The sequence below is a fragment of the Perna viridis genome, chromosome 9, assembly GCF_037379345.1.
Source record: "Perna viridis isolate PV_CMFRI_1.1 ecotype Kerala chromosome 9, ASM3737934v1, whole genome shotgun sequence".
NCBI classification, from domain to species: Eukaryota; Metazoa; Mollusca; class Bivalvia; order Mytilida; family Mytilidae; genus Perna; species Perna viridis.
This window is the reverse complement of record NC_142453.1, coordinates 28,247,284-28,265,640: the sequence shown is the minus strand read 5'-3', so window position 1 is coordinate 28,265,640 and position 18,357 is coordinate 28,247,284. Positions and strand designations below refer to the sequence as shown.

Genomic DNA, 18,357 nt, shown 5'->3' with positions numbered 1-18,357 from the left:
TCCAGGCCTTATTATTTTTACTGCACAATTATAAGAATTTTTATATAAATTTCTTTGGCACAAATCACTTTCCTATGTTAGTTATTATACATTAAATATTTGACAACATTTTAGAGTACTCAAGCATTTTTATCCTTATATAAAAGCTACGTCATTAAAAAAAACTAATGACGCGAATTCTTTGGAATAATCCTTGCATACAAATTATTCAGTGTTACGCAGTATGATTAAAAGAAATATTTATTGCAGAAAAAAGGACAAATCAACTATTTTATACCTTCACTTTCTTTACTATAATGTACAATTTTGGAATTAAAGGAGCAATCAAAAGTGAACTCTTGACTGTCGAACGTGGTGCAAGAAGCGTCAATGATATATATAATATAAATGTTTTATTTTGACATCATTTTTGGACAAACAAATTTAAACCGTTTTGCATGTTGCGTCTTGTTATCATCAACTATAGTACAGATATTAAGATATAAGTACCATTTTTTGTAAGAATCAGGCAATGGGTGACACATCATAATTCTCAATTTGGTCAATGTTGCCTCAAATATATTCAATACATCTAGAAAACAACTGAAAAGCTATTTAAATTTATCCTGAAGCTTCTGCGACGTAGATATTTTTTGACTTTGATGGTTATTTGTTGAGGTAATCAGGTATAAATACTTTGATAATGCAATAAAATGTCTGCGTTTTTTCCTTCATGTGCCACACATTATACACATTTAGCCTGATTGTTAGACGGTGAAGTATTGAGTTATTGAGATAAACTATATATTAAACTTATTATAATGTGGTTTGTGATGACTAAATTTCTATAATAGGAGGGGACTGACTGAGAACTAGCATTATTAATAATAATTCTTTCATCATTTTTCAGTAGTCGGAAATATTACAGGGTCGAAATGGGCCTATATATATTTTTTGATCGAAAGATTATAGTAAGAGACCATTGCTAGATTTTATATATCTACCTAAATATTTGAAGAATAGTACTTTGTATGTACAAATTAGGTCAAACTGTTCCTATGATGTTTCAGATATTTTTCTGTTGCTCATTTTAAGTTTGATATTCTGAGTAGTGCATCTGACCACTCAAGTTTGAACAAAAGGACACTTAAATGGAAAAGAGCAGATGGACTTGAGCGTTCTTATGTAGCAAACTAAAATAGATAAACAGTTGAATTTCGATATAAATTGTGCAGAAATTACACCTACTGCTAACATCTTCATAAAAGCGTTACATGTATCTGAGAATTCAAGCATTCCAGTGAGTAAAAACAAACCATATCTAAAACTGTTTTGGAAAAGTAATAATCTCCAAGACTATCACTTTAAACAAAGCAAAACAAGGAAGATATGGATAGAAGAAAAAACCAAGGGATAAGACAATATATATTACATTGATTATAAAGTACCAGTCCATATAAAACTCAGACACTACCAACGGTAAAGTGATTCATGGTGTAGAAAAACTCACTAAATAAATGATGACTTTTCAGTCTATGTATGCTATGTTTTTTTTTAATATAACAAAAGAGTAATCAAGGGAACCATGGTTATAGCAGTAATCAAAAGAATGTAATCCTGGGACAAAGACCAGACATGGAAAACAGACATACATAACAAAGAACATAAAGTAACTAAAATCATACATACAAAGTAACAAAAGTAAATGAGCAACTCGGACTCCACTAAAAAACTGGGAGAATGGACCAGGTGCACCGGTAGGGTAAGCACCCTCTGCTTTTCTAGAAACACCCGCCGAGCTCATAAAAAATCAAGATCGGGGTAGACAAACGAGGAAAGGAAAACTATGCAGATGGATACACCATAACGATCCACGAGTTCATGATGACGACCATAAAACTTCTGTAGAGATGATTTCAATCTCTCATGTTCCAGACACCGATTTGCTAGAGTTCTAGCGCGATACAAAAAGTCTGCGTAGTTTCGGCAAGGTCTGGTATAACGTATGAATTGTGATATGAACACTCCATACGCAGGTGCTGAAGGGATGTTGCCATAGATGACAATTCTGAATGAAAAATCATCACGTTTGTCGTAAAGTTTGGTCAATAGTTTTCCTTTACCATCGATTTCTAAGTGTAGGTCAAAATATGAGGCCGACTTCACAGTGTCTGTAGTATCCTTTATCTCAATTTCTTTGGGGTAGATGCGATGTATCAAATCCCCGAAATTAGAATTGTTAATACGTCACCTATACAGTGGAAACTGATATTAAAGGATCTAGCCAAACAATATTCTTTCTTTCGGATCAGATCAGCTATAAAGTCAGCCTCTTAAGAGTAAAGGAATAGGTCTGCAAGTAAAGAAGCACAATTTGTTCCCATTGGAATGCCGATCGTTTGTTGAAAAACACGTCCACCACACTGGACAATATGTTGTCGAATAATCATTCCTGTATTCAGATCTGCACTTGTGAGAAAATCATACATTTGTCTCCCATTAAAATCAATCAAATCAAACAAAATCAAGAACAATAACTCTTTCAAGATGTCAATATATCATGTACAATCTATATATATTTTTATCTCAAAAGTGCAACTACCAAATTAAAAACTAAGACTGGTTATGCGGTCTGTAACTGTTTCTAAACAAAAAATAAAACTGAATTTGGTGATTTTTTTACATGCATGAATTACCTCTTGTCTGATTTTTGTAAAGACTGCTACTTAAGATAAAGGGTGAGCTTTGAAAACGTTAGAGGGATTCAGCAAAACGATGGTGAGACGGAAAATTAGGGAAGAGCAAAGCAGCTAAAATAAACATCGGTTAGTTTTATAGAACATCACGAAGGACCAGTTCGTCTACAACAAACCTCTCCTATAACAATACAGAGGCAACATTAGTCACCTATGGCGTAAATATTTTAGTGATTCATATGAGCCTAATAACGAAACCATGCACATAGAAGAAATTTGCAACTACGTGGATTCAAAGGTGCAAAAGTGACACGAGCAGCCAATATTCCGGTCCTGGATTAGAAGGTGATATATTTATATAATTCATGAATAATTTAGCACTCTGATCATGAAATGCAACAAGGCACCGGGACCTGACGGAATAAAACATGTACACTTAAAGTATAGTGGCAAGCAAGCAGTATAAGACTTTCAGAATTCAACAAGGAGTCGCCCACGGAAGAGCTGTATCGGAAAGGCTATTTGATTTTTTCATAAATAATTTAATATTACAAATGATCAATACAAACTTCGATTTAAAGATACGAAATCTACATATACCTGCGATTCACCTGGCGGATGAAATAATTGAGTAGTACAAAATATGGTTTTCAAGCTTTACCGAACTTGGTGAACGACTATGCACAATTACATTGCTTGCAAAGAGTAGTTGTCTAGTTTCAACCATTAACGGAAAGTTCAAACCATACCGAATTCGAGTTTATACTAGCTGATATTAAAATTCCAAGTAAAAGAAGTGTGACTTACGTTGGTACACTCATTGACGCATCTCTAAATATATCTGCGTGAACACAAAGTACATGCAAAAAACCGATACACAATCTGCATTCTTCTATATGTAGAAGTAAATGAGAAAGTAATAAATCATATTAAAAAAAAACGTGATATGAAAGAAAATTGTGTTATCTACAGCAATATGCACGTGTGAAGTATTGGGTCAATTATCTACCTATGAAATGGAGTCACTAGAACGTTATTTTGTAAATTGAAAAAAACAACTCACCCAACGACTAATGTATTAGAAGTTTTGGACTTTAGTCTCTAAAAGGATTACTGGATAAGTTTAAATTATTAATTTTTGGAACGGTCTGCAGAGCAAAACATACTACTACACATTAACAGAAGCTTTACATTCGCTTAGGTCAACTTTTTTGGAGGTCTAGACAAGCATTCCGTCAGATATGATTTGATAAACTGTGGTCAAATATGATCTGTTCACTCTTATGAGGCTGACTTTATAGCTGATCTGATCAGAAAGAAAAAATAATGTTTAGCTAGATCCTTCAATCTCAGTTTCCGCTATATAGATGACGTGTAATCTTTAAACATCCTAATTTCGGGGGTTTGATACATCGCATCTACCCGAAAGAACTTGAGATAAAGGATACTACAGACACTGTGAAGTCAGCCTCATATCTTGACCTACACTTAGAAATCGATGGTAAAGGAAAACTATTGACCAAAATTTACGACAAACGTGATGACTTTTCATTCAGAATTGTCAACTTTCCTTTCATCTGTGGCAACATCCCCTCGGCTCCTGCGTATGGAGTGTTCATATCACAACTCATACGTTATGCCAGAGCTTGCCGAAACTACGCAGTCTTTTTGTATTGCGCTAGAACTCTAACAAATAGGCTTCTAGAACAGGGTTATGTTGCTGCAAGATTGAGGTCATCACTACAGAGGTTTTATGGTCGTTATCATGAACTCGTGGATCGTTATGGTGTATCCATCTGCGCCATGAAAACTGATTTATTCAACGGGTCATAGTTTTCCTTTCCTCGTTTGTCTACTCTGGACTGACTTTTTATGAGCAACTCGGCGGGTGTTTCTAGAAAAGCAGAGGACGCTTACCCTACCGGTGCACCTGGTCCATGCTCCCAGTTTTTAGTGGAGTCCGAGTTGCTCATTTACTTTTGTTACTTTGTATGTATGCTTTTAGTTACTTTATGTTTTTTTGTTGTTTATGTCTGTTTTCCATGTCTGGTCTTTGTCCTTGGATTACATTCTTTTGATTACCGCTATAACCTTGGTTTCCTTGATTACTCTGGTACCATTCTTAGAGAATTACGTTACAAATTCATTCATTCTAAATAAACAGCTGTAGTATAGAGTTGTTACTGAAACAATAGAAATATTTGAAAAAAAGACATTAATGAAAATCGTCATGAGAACGAAGAGGGGTATTAATAGTTACTTTAAAATATATAGCAGTCTTACAACCATACATCTGCGACTAACCACTGTCAAACCACTTACGACCCAAAACTAGTTTTGATGGTAAAACTAGGCATGACAGAAATTATAAGAGGACAATGTAACCTGTGTTAAACAGAACAAATGCCATTTTGAAACAACTAATTAAATTTTACTTGACTTGAGAAACTGAATGGTTTGCGCCATTGTTGATGTGTTTAAGGTAACGGAGTCTTAGAGCAAAGTGATGACGATATCATGATCTCGATTGTCCTTGGAATGACAGCCTTCGTTATTTTTTGGATTACGATACGTAGAGGTGTCTGATGCACTGCTTGAGTGATCATTCATTAACTATGTATGCTAATTTTCAGCCTGTCGTTCCGTCTAATTTGTAATGAGTTAATTAGTTATTTTTGTGTAACTGTTTGTAATGATTGATTAATTAAATCTTCAATCTTAAAGGAAATAAAGAAAATCAATCAATCAATCAATCAATCAATCAATCAATATTTTTTTTTTATATACCTATTGTTCTCAATATGCATGCATGTACCTGAATGCACTTACAATAACTAACGGCGTCACTGTCCTTTACAAGAGATTTTTTAATGGATTACCATTTGAATCCAATTGTTTTCAATGCTTTAGTATCCGATTAAAAAAACTCTCAGTGCTGTGTATTATTATTAACTTTAGCGTTTACTGAGAGGCTTTAAATAACCTAGTATCAGCATTAGTGTATGGAAACCAGTAGCATGCTGTTTAAGGATAATTTTGTTTATATAACACATTATTGTTCAGCACCTCTACTTTTATTTTTTTAATGAAATGATTAAGAATAGTCCTATTAAAAAAAATGTCCGTCAATACTACTTTCTCTTTCCGAAAAAATAAGTCCAATACACACATATCTACAATATATACATATTAAATATATCCCCGCATGTGTTCAATATTGCAAAGTTTATATGCAAGATGTATGTTCAATTTTGACGCATTCTTGTGTGTAAACAATCCTTTTAGTTTGTTTCTTGTATAAAATGTAAAATTTCCAACATTCCCGTCGTATTCAGTGTGATCTTTTTAAAATGCGCCTACATATATATATATATATATATATATATATATATATATATATATATATATATATATATATATATATATATATATATATATATATATACAAATACAAATGTACATGTAATTCTCAACGGTGTTTGTATGGGGAAAGCATCTCGTTCTATGGTACAAATGTATATGGGGGATAGGGAACGGGGATGATGTATGGGGATTTTGAATGGGCAGGATAATGGGGAATTAGTTCAAGAATATTGATATAAATGAAACAACGCATTAAATTCAATTAAAAATAATAGACAAAATGTTGAAGAATTTAAACATGTAAAATGAATCTGATGATTTAAATATTTGATTAAAAAACATGCTATGTGGATTCTGTGGAGATGAGATTTTTGCAATCGGGAATAGGGAATTCTCAATGGGAAACGGGGATGTGGATAATGGGGAATGGTGATGGGGACTGTGGGGAATTGTGAGTGGGGGTGATATATGGTGTAAGTTGGACGTTTATACCATTTTAGAGCTGAGGCATCTGAAGATCGAAACATTGTTTGTTCCGTTGATTTTTCTACACTATGAATCACCTGTACCAAAGGCAGTGTCTGAATTTTATATCAACAAGTATTTAAGTAGAAGTCTTTCTAAAAATAAGACAGACAGTGATTCATGTATGTCAAAACCCCAACGAATTCAATCTATTTTATGTTCAGAAACCTTTATAGATCACATAAACAGTCTTAGTTTTTCAACTGGGGGTTGCGCTTTGGAGATAAAATTTATATAGATTGTACATGAAATTAGCACTTTGCAAGAGTTATCGGTCTTGATTTGGTTTGATTTGGTTTATTTTAGTGGTAAGTGAAAGTGTAGCTCTCTCAAAAATACAGATCTTAATACAGAAAAGACAATTGTGACATAAAAATATAGCATATGAAGACAAAAAAGCATCGTTTGTTTCTTGGGTTTTTCAACTCCATGAATCACCTTACCATAGGCAGTGTGTGAATTTTATATGGACTGGTACTTAAGACCAAGCCTTTTCTACCTAAAGGAAGATGAAAAAAAAGTTTATTATCCTTAATGAACTATTTTAGTACAAATTAATATAATAACTACAATTTTCTTCGAAAAAATTTGACAATGCTACTTCTCTATAATGATAGTAAAAACAAAAATTGCTATCAAAGATCTGATTTGACATTGAATCTCAATCCACTCTATCTTTGTAAAAGTTAATTATTTTTTTTTATCAAAACCTTGTGCAAGGATAATTCACATATTCCGTTTTCTTGAGCTGCACCAATTCATCTTAAAACATTTAACGCGTGGTAATATAAAGGCTGTAAAATCATACAGTTAGTTTTATGCACACACCAGTTTACTTTTAGAGTTTGTAAGAGTAATCAAGGAAACCAAGATTATAGCGGTAATCAAAAGAATGCAATCCAGGGACAAAGACCAGATATGGAAAACAGACATACACAACAAAAACAGAACATTAAGTAACTAAAATCATACATGCAAAGTAACAAAAGCAAATGAGCAACTCGGACGCCACTAAAAACTGGGAGCATGGACCAGGTGCACCGGTAGGGTACTACCACTGTTTTAAACGTTTTTGAGGTTTTGATTATTATTCTGCTTGACAGATTATAAATTGAAAATTCAAATGAGTCTTCAATAATTCCGACTAACTTGACACCCTGCATTGGAAAAGTAATTTATTCCATTCTATCCAATTTCATCAGTTTCATGTAGGAAAATCAATGTGACAACTGCAGATTTACTATGCCGGAAAATAACACATTATGAATGGTACATGTATGTATGAATACGCCCTTTTCAATGTGACAACTGCAGATTTACTATTTACAGATTTACACGCCCTTTTCGTGTGCAGTGAAACTAATAATGAATAACGGTCAAATTACGTAGTGGAGAATATTTCCATAAAATAATTTGAAAAAAAAAGATGATAAAACTAGGTAAACACTAGTGGATCAAGTAGCTCTATCTTAACAAATATCACAAAGTACACCTGTATTATGATTGACGCTTCTTACCTGAGGATATATTTTCTGCAAATGTACTATAGTGATATTCACTTTAAGTAGCAGTCGTCATAAATATCAACAAGGAGGTTATTCATGCAATTTTTTGATTCATTTCTAATTCTAATACAATCTATATGACTGCAGAGTGCCAATGTCGTATACCATCAATATAATTTTACCTCAAAGGTGCAACAACCAAATGAAAAACAATGACTTGTTATGTTATCAGTAACAGTTTCTTAACTAGAAATAAAACTGAATTCGGTAGGTTTTTGACTTGCATGAATCATTTCCTGTCTGATTTTTATAAAGACTGGTAATGAATTACATATCTGTATACAGAAAGTATATATAATTATTTAAAAATTTGACTTATGTAAAATGAAAAAGCATCATTTTCTTGGTGGGTTATTGCACACCTGGAATCACCTCTACGATTGATAGTGTCTGAGTTTTATATGGACTGGTATTTAAGTCTGAATGATGAAAATATTGATTTCAGTGGTTACGTCAAGACGGAAGAAAGTCCGATATTATGTTGTAATGTTGTTGTTCTTTGTAAATGTGTGTCGCATATTGATAAATTGCAAAGTAGAGAGCAAATACTCGAGATTCTAGTTCTTTATTTTGTGAATATTGGAAACGAAGGTTATTTGAGTGAGAGAGAAGTGGTTATAAACCAGAAAAAAAAAAGAATTAATTGTGCATATACGAGCACCGCAATCCGAACAAAAACTATGGAATAAAGTCAGGTGTTTTGGAATGTCCCTGTGTTGTCAAAGGTATTTATACGTTTGTTCTTTTCATTTCTGTTCCGTTCAATGTTTTTTGAAAAAAACATTTCACACCGTAAATGTACTACAGCTATTGACTTTACATAACCATAAGGGAGCTTATAAATATATACATTTATTATGATCTTTCGAAAGATGGAGAACTCATCGATTGTACAAACTAGCATTTTCGCCCTCATATAACAAAAAGACCACAGCTTTATTTTTACTGCATTTTATCGGTTTTTCAAACTAATTGATCTGCAAACATTCTATTAAAAACCAAGGTAATAAAAACTGACAAGTTGTAGAAAACATTCTAATATGTCAGAGAAGTTGAATTTCTGTATAAATACCAAATATATTTATTTCCTGCTCTAAGAGCATGATCTTTTTGCATCAATTAAGCAATTGTCAAAAGTAATAGTTTAAAATGTATATTGACAAGTCTTACTAGTTGTATTAATACTCTCGGACAGGAATTACACTGGAACTAACACATTCACAATACAACAACGACAGAAAAGGTAGACATTCATACAAACAAATAGTAAATTTTCAATACAAATAAACAATCATTTTATGAACAGCATATTGACCAATCACGATCGATAACTCAAAAACTATTCATGATCAGGAAGCATGTGCCATAGAAAATAATAACATGTGAGCTCAGATACTTTATATGCAACGGGATTTAACATGTTACCAGAGACAGCTGGAATCTTATTATTGAATGCAAGTTATAGTAATTTCATGAGATCTTTGACAAACAATGCCAATTTTTTTGGCACTGTTATATTACAAAACGTTAACAGACCATACATTTTTTTCTTTCGATGGTCTATTTATATAATATGCCGAAATATACATATACTTATCACGGATATCAGAAACTTTTGCACATTTACACGAAAAACAAATAATGTAATTCGTCCACAACAACCTTCTCTGTACACAAATGACAAAAACGTGCATTTCGTGGTAATCCAACCCATCTACCAGTCTCTACCAGTATTTTTACGTTCGAACATCTGAGTTTACAGATCAATTTGGAAGTCTCAACAAATATGGTTCAATGAACCAGCTTATCTTTAAGTTTAAATAATGTTGGCCCCTAGTAGAAACATTCATATCACTGTACATTTTCTGACGAAAGTGGTCAATCAATGTCTGTTTTATTACATATTTAACATCATATTTACTTAAAACTGTTTGTGATTCCCACACAAAACTAAGGCCTAGGTTATCAAATAATGATTTCATACACAAAAGCCAGGCTATATTTACATCATTTTTAGAAAACAACACATATGCAAAATTAAACAGAGAACTTGATAATATACTTTGGCTCAACGTATTTGTCCAGAAACATAACATTCGTTGTTCTATAAGTATATCCTACGGGAATCTCCCCGTTTCACCGTAGATCTGATATCTAGGATAAGCTTCAAATAATACAACTGCAACTTTTCTATTTCCTTATTGCAATGAAAATCCCATATCTCTAATGAATATAATAGAATGGGTACTACTAATGTATCAAAAAGTTTCAACTGTATATCAATTGGCAGACACAATCCTTTAGTTTTGTGTATCAATGCGAACATGGCCTTTCGAGCTTGTTCAACTAAATGTATTTGTGCTTCTGAAAATACTCCGCACAATTGCAAAAATAATTTGCTATTAAGAATCCATTGTCATTTGAAAAAGGTCTTCTTGGTATGTGTTGTACAAGTAAAACATAAAATTTACATAGCAAATTGCGCCACCGAGGAGCAATCTCTAGACTGCTAGTGACGCTCCAGTATCAAAGGGGATTCGGCTAAAGAATCCTTTCATTTACCATTAAAACAATTATTAGCTTGATACTTAATTCTCACTACTTACTAGTAGATCGTCCTGTCACAGAAACATTCAGTTGATAAAATAATCATTCATCTATTATATAGATTTTCTTCATGTTTTATCGATATTTTCAACATGAATTTTAAATTTTGTAAATGGCGGATTGATATAAAAGGTGTGACGTCTGGGCGGGAGAAAGTCCGAAAGTGAAATTACCGAATTCATTTCACAGAGTGAATTATCGACATTTATTACACTTGGAAATGCTATCTACATAATAACATTTGTTTAACTGGGAGGTCACATATGATATCGTTTAATAGATCTTACACAGGTTTTAAATAAAAAACAATAAAATAAATATTACATGTATTTAAGATTTTATGTATGTTCAAAACTACTGCCTTTGCAACAGTCGCATGCGCTCAATGGACAAATATTTTCATCTTCACATTTCCTTAATACCCATGCTGCTGAAAATTTTGTAATGAACTAATTATATAATTATAATTTAACGGATTCGCATGAACACATTTTAGTGACTGTTCAAAGTCTATATCTTTCTATTAAACCATTACAATCAAGAATGTTAATTTTTCAAATTCAATGGTTTCATAATATATGTTATAACATGTTTTTAAATTAAAGAAAACGTTTTAACTCAATTTGCATGTTAACTTTTCAGTCTAGTGTTACCCTTTATAGGACAAGGGTATATATAGTTAACTGGCTAACTACAAAACAGAACATTCTATCCTTACATTTGACACTGGTTTTTAACATCAATTCGGAAAAAAGGATGTTATATCAGCGATGGATATGTTTATTAAAATGCATTTGAAGGTAAATATTTTTCATGTTCTAAAAAAAGAAGTATGTACTTGTTAACTACTGAGTTGAAGTTAATTCTTCTTTAATAAACTACGGATGTATTTTGTTTCATAATTGAAACTTATGTAGAGGTCTGTTTATCCGTATACTTTTTCACATTTTTCTCTCACGATTTATATTATTCTTTTATAAACACAATGAGCTACCTTCGTGTTATCTATTTTTTATCTATCAAAATTTCAATTTTCTATAGGTATCGGCAAGGTACATGCATACACCTTCGTTACATAAATTCTTCACTCCAGTTCATATAAATTTCCGACAATGTCTTTGGTACGGGCGATTTATTGGGTTGAAAACCCACGGAACAAACGATCCTTTTTTAGTCTACGTGTGCTATATTTTTACGAAATGATATAAGTTTCTGCATACAGATCTGCATTTTTGAGAAAAAAATACCTTTATTTCCTGATAAAATCAACTAATTCATACCTATCCAAGAACGCTAGTTTTTGGTAAGGGTCAATTACATATGCATACATACGCTTACTCTACCGGTGCACCTGGTCCATGCTCCCAGGTTTTAGTGGAGTCCGAGTTGCACATTTGCTTTTGTTACTTTGTGTGTCTGTTTTCCATGTCTGGTCTTTGTCCCTGAATTACATTCGTTTGATTATAGCTATAACCTTGGTTCCCTTGATTACTCACTCCTTATAATTTTGGCAATAACTATGATAAATTATTATAAATTTATTCCATTACACACGCCTTTTTTCCGACAGGTTTATTTCAAAAGGAAAAGGTAAAATCTGATTAAAAGGGATGCAATTTATATATCATGACCTAGATTATTGATCAGGTGATAGGAAATTTTTTTATCCAAGATAAATGAAAATGACCGGATTTTGTTAACAGTAAAAATGGTCATATTAAATTATTTGTTTATCACATTAAAATATCTGATTACGAAGTTTGCATCATTGCAAAATGAAATATAACTAACATGATACAAAAAAGGCGACCTTTGGTGGCATAGTAAAAATCACAAGATGGCCATTATCAAAGAAAAAGTTCCATTTACAATTTATTAACAATGGGAATGTCGTGCTGACTTATTGGTCATGCAGGAAATATGAGAAAATGTAATTTTGTTTTGCATTTTGTTATAAAGAAACTAAAAATAAATTCAAAATATGAAGTGCTAATAATTTCTGTAAAATATTTTTTTTGTGTGTTTTATTTTGTCCTTGAATATTAATGTTACCGATGAGGAAATATATCATGAAAAGTAATTAAGTTTCAATGTTTTGTTTAATACAAGAGACTTCAATACATTTTCAATTTCATTGGTTTGAACCAACTGATTAATAAGTGGTGAGATGTTGTCCAAAATGTCTTGAAATAAACAAATTTCAAAATTTTGAAAAGTATTTTTTCTTATAGCTTGCTTCTGTTAATTGTAATGTTCTATTTTGACCTACTTAAACTGTTATTTTCGTAAATTTTTGTTTCTGCTAAAATATGCCTTAATTTTGAATTATTACTTTTTTCCTACGTGAAAAACGCTGATGAATCATTCTCGATGGCCAAATACTTATGGACGCTTTTTTTTTTTTTTTTTTTATAAAAATGCTTCATGTATACCAGAAATCATATTAATCGCATAATTTTCATAATGATATTCTTATTTGTTATATGCGTTTTATATGTTCTAAAAGTTGGTCGGTTACATGATAAAACAATTATCAAGGGAACCAAGATTCTAGAGAAAATCAAAAGAACGTTATCCTTGCAGGGACAAGACCAAATATGGAAAACAGACAAACACAACAAAGAACATAAAGTAAATAAAATAATGCACCGGTAAGGTTAGCGTCCTCTACTTTTCTAGCAACATCCGCCGCGATGCAAATAAAAAGTCACCGTAACGATTCCAAATATAGTTGAATATGCAACCACAAGGTTGTCTATATTTTAATACTAAATGCAATCTTCTTTGAAAAAAAAAAACAACATACAAACATACAAACATACAAACACAACAAAACACTTTCTAACATTTTTGTCCTTAAACTTGTTTTCTCTCTCTCTCTCTCTCTCTCTCTATATATATATATATATACATATATATATATATGTATGTGTGTGTGATTTTACAGGTAGAAAGTACCTGATTAGATCTGAATTGAAGATGTTCCGATTAAGATGGAACTGGTTTGAGAGCAAACGGACTAGAACTAAATGGATCAAATCTGCTAGACTCTACCTAATACTTTTTATGATAATGATGATATTATGGAGCTCATTTTTACAGAATGTCACAAATCTACAAAACCTAAATCAAGATAATTCTATGAAACGGATCCCTCCTGGATGTAGACAGTTTTTAAATCCATATCCGTTGGAAAACCTTTCTGATATTTTCAGGGAAATGGTTGAATTAGGGTCAACTGATACAAAACCAATTAACACAATATACAATGACTACCGATCTCTTTACAGCCGAAGATGTAAAGTCGAAACTGAGTTGATCATAATTGTGAAATCATATGCAGGACACTTTAATCAGCGACATGCAATCAGGAATACTTGGGGGAGCATCAAAGATGAAAGTGTGCAGATTGTTTTTTTGCTTGGGGTATCCAATAAGTTTAAAGAAACAGTGCATAATGAATTCAATACATATTTGGATATCATTCAAGGTTCTTTTATGGATGTTTATAAACACAACATTTTTAAAACTCATATGGCTTATGATTGGGTAGTGAAGAATTGCTCTCAGGTTGAATGGGCATTTTTCGTAGATGACGATTATTTTGTAAATATTCAAAATATACAAAAGTTTATCATAGGAAAGGTTAATATGAAAAGAAATTCAATGTTTGGATACAAAATGTGCAATGAAATTCCGATTAGGTCCAAAGACTCCAAAAATGGGAAGTGGTTTATTTCTACAAAAGAATATCCATATATGACAATTCCACCTTTTTTGTCTGGGGGTTCAATTTTGACCCATATTAGTGTTGTAAGAAAAGTGAGGTTTGTACTTCCATTTTGCAAACGAATTTGGTTAGATGATGTTTTCATATCTTTAGTAGCTACTAAACTAAGAATTGATTTGATTCATGAGCCAAAATTTATTAACGGTATAGTTAGGGAATATGATGTTAAAAATAGCTTTTCCATTCATCGGTACAATACACCAAAGTCTTTGTACGAAGGGTGGATTAATTTACATGATGAAAACATGATACAAAGAACTTAAGCTTCACTTCAGATAAGAATCATGCAAAAGTGATTCATGGTTGGAAATCCCAAACCTGTTTTTTTTTATCAACATGTTATGATAAACAAAAATTAACATGTGCCTCTTCATATGATCCTAGTTCTTAGGAGATATAAATTGTAAAGAATGTACTATATAATTCAAAATTACAAGAAATTACTCTGTGAATGACACTAAAATACCATAGAAATTATTGAATATTCGATGTAAATTATCTCCTAAGAACAGACAAAAATTGAAATGAATGATTATAAAGACTATTAAAGCAACTTGGACTGTATCACAAATTACAGACTTTGCATGATTCTTACAAAGACTACTACTTAAAAGAATTCAATCCCACTTTTACCACTGTCATCACTACTCCCATTATACATTTTATTTCTACCGTCGACTGTTTTTCCCTTTTTCCCTTACCTGACCCGAAGGGTTACCGAAACGTTTGCAATCACATGGCGTCCGTCGTCTTCGCTAACAATGTAAAAATAATCTTTATTGTAATTTGTGAAACTTTTATCAGTCTATTATCATGATCATGGTAATTAAACATACATCATAAGTAAAAAAAGCTGATATTTACAACTACAAATATAATTACGGTCGTATACCTTCGCTACACTGTCTTCACCGTCCATTTCACCACCTATGGACACATTTTTGTGCGATAACTTGAATAAAAGTTGGTTTATTTTTTTTTTAGAATTTCTGCAACAAGATTCCACATAAACATATGAAAGTGAATATTGATTTTTGAGATTATGACCTTAACCTTATTTCAGATTTTAACAATATAACTCAAGTAAATTAAACAAGTCTATGGTATTGATCGACAATGATTTATACATGAAAGGTCAGACTGGAATTGAGTTCTCAAGGGAAATGAGTCCGAAAATATACTTCATCGTTCATCTAGGTAACCAACGGAGCTTTTGTTTCCAGGTGGGTGCCTTAGAGCCTTTAGTTTAAAGTTGTGCAACAATGTCGGTTGAGAAGAATTTCAATGAAAATTATATTATTCAGTCAATATGCGTAGCTGAGAAATAAAAAGACAAGTAGAAACAAACTCATTTGAATTATTTTGGTAATGTGACAGTGCACTTCATAGGAATTAATTCGTCATTTATCTTGCATTAATAATCGAATGTTTCAGGTAATCACCTAAAATCATAATTATTACACAAACCATATCTTAACCTTTATAACTGAAGGCAATAGGCGATATATTGATACAAAATATCTTTTGATTTTATGTACTGCGATTACACCTGTTTGAACTGAATCTTGTGTGCACCGAAAATCCAAGTACACCAAACTGATATAAGAGTATTTTAAATATCACCACAATTTGAACCTGTGTTAACCAAACACTTGTGTAAAACGGACAAATTTGAAAGTCCAAAAAAGTTCGGATTAGATACCTTTCACTGTAGTTGTTTTATTTAAATCAACTTATATACGGAATTCATTTTTCGTAAAATTCAATTCTTCCCTTGACAGTTTTTCCTCTTGACTTTTGGCAAGCGATGCATGTTTCAAAATCTTATATTTCAATAATAATAATAATTTTATCTAATTAACGTCAGCCGTTTAACGTTTTTTTTTTGTAATTTTTTTTTTCAGAACTTTTCCTTTAAAAAGAATTCAGTTTTGTTCATGCTGTTCTGTGCTACATTTTTTCTAAATTCATATCTCGTTTTTACCAAAGAGATAGAAATAATTTATTTTTCAATCAAACGATTGCACTGTAAAGTCGCCATCTTGTTTTACCGATATTTGGTTCCCTTCTACCTACATGTAACAATTGAAGAACGATATGTACACTACAGAACAACAAAAATACACAGGTAAAATAATTTCACATGATTTTCACACTGATTTCACATGATTTTCACCTGCATCGAGCAAATTAACTTTGTGACAGAGTTCACGTAAAATTCGATTGAATCGAGCCTTTACGTGAATTCACGTCAGTTGTTCCCATGCAATGCGTGTAAAGTGAATTTCACGTGAATATTACGTTTATATTTAGTTTACGTTTTAGATTTGACTATTTTCACCATCAGAACCAAGGAAGACAGATAAGTTTTTTCCATATCATGCTGGACCATTGAGTTATAATTTCTGTGAAATGCACTGAAAATGAACATTTCAAGGGCAGATAACTCTGTCAAAAACATCATTTTTCTTAGAAAATTTGTGAGCAAATCCAATGATGCAGAGACCAAATAAAGGTCATTTCATATAGAGAGAACATCCTTGATTGATATTTTGTTGTTAGATCGGTGGGGTTTCGACATGCATGTTTCTGATTTTTCCCATTTTGCCTGACTCTTACAAATACTTACACTTAATTTACTTCGAGTACAATACACAACTGTTTAAAAACATCAAAACAATGGAATGGTCTGATTCCTTATCGTGATTGAAAAATATGTAGTTTGAAGTTTAAATTTATCCTGTTAAAGATTCTGATTTTTTAAATTGGTACTGAAAATGTGCAAGTCAATTTTATGATTTAATTTTTTTGTGCTTTACTGTTGATAGAGAAAACTCCACCAAAAATAAGTTAGTAACATTCTATGTTGGCTTTATGTGAAATAAAAAAATACGCGAATGTTCTTAAAGGTATTAAATAAGCATTATACTAAAAAACAACAGGTAGACCATCATTTCAAACGAAAAAAATCTTAAGGTTTTGATGTTATGAATGTCATTTTGTCGCTTGTGCGTATTCAGTAGGAAAACAGCTCAAATTTTGTTTGTTACAATCGACATCAAGATGATTAGGACTCGTTTGAAGTGTCAAGACAAACAGTTTCTACAAGTTTTAAGTATTACTTCGAAATTGAAATATCTATTATTATTTTATTAAAATTACTGTTTTTAAACATGTCAATGTAAATAGTTTCTTTTGACCGTACCGTAGATGAGGATATATGTAATTGACTAGCAATTTTTAAGACTATATTACCCTGATATACCAGGACTCTACCGGTGCACCTGGCCCATGTTCCCAGTTTTTAGTGGAGTCCGAGTTGCTCATTTTCTTTTGTTACTTTGTATGTATGATTTAAGTTACTTTATGTTCTTTGTTGTTTATGTCTGTTTTCCATGTCTGGTCTTTGTCCCTGGATTATATTCTTTTGATTACCACTTTAACCTTGGTTCCCTTGATCACTCTTTGAACAGAAAATGAACAGTGAAATTGAGAAAGCTTTACAGCCATAGATCTATGATACTTAATAGTTAAACGCTGAATATGTTTTAAAAGAAGAAAAAGCAAATTAAAAAAAAAGTAAAGGATGAAGGTCCATAAGGCCTTGTTCTGCCTACTGAAATAATTGGTAAAAAAATGTCATCAATTCGGAAGAAAATTAAATAATAATGTAATACATATCGTCAAATAATGTCAAAATGACCGAAAGTGACCCATAGGTGGGACCGGAAGTGACCGTTAGAGGGAGGGGGACCGAAAGTGGACCTTGGGTATGACCGGAAGTGACCCTTGGGTGTAACCGGAAGTGACCAGTAGGGGGAGGCTGACCGAA

General features: G+C 32.1%; 1 protein-coding gene across 1 annotated transcript; it reads left to right on the top strand.

Annotated features, from left to right (window-relative positions):
• Positions 1-8,546: 8,546 nt before the first annotated feature.
• LOC148607623 (beta-1,3-galactosyltransferase 5-like) lies at positions 8,547-17,705 on the top strand. Its single transcript, XM_088544547.1, has 3 exons — positions 8,547-8,853; positions 11,378-11,535; positions 13,683-17,705. The coding sequence occupies exon 3, from the start codon at positions 13,715-13,717 to the stop codon at positions 14,786-14,788; it is 1,074 nt and encodes a 357-aa protein (XP_088400673.1). The 5' UTR covers positions 8,547-8,853; positions 11,378-11,535; positions 13,683-13,714; the 3' UTR covers positions 14,789-17,705.
• Positions 17,706-18,357: the final 652 nt, after the last annotated feature.

Excerpts from the sequence above, each read along its gene's own strand:
- LOC148607623 (XM_088544547.1), top strand. The coding sequence starts at position 13,715 with ATGTTCCGATTAAGATGGAACTGGTTTGAGAGCAAACGGACTAGAACT.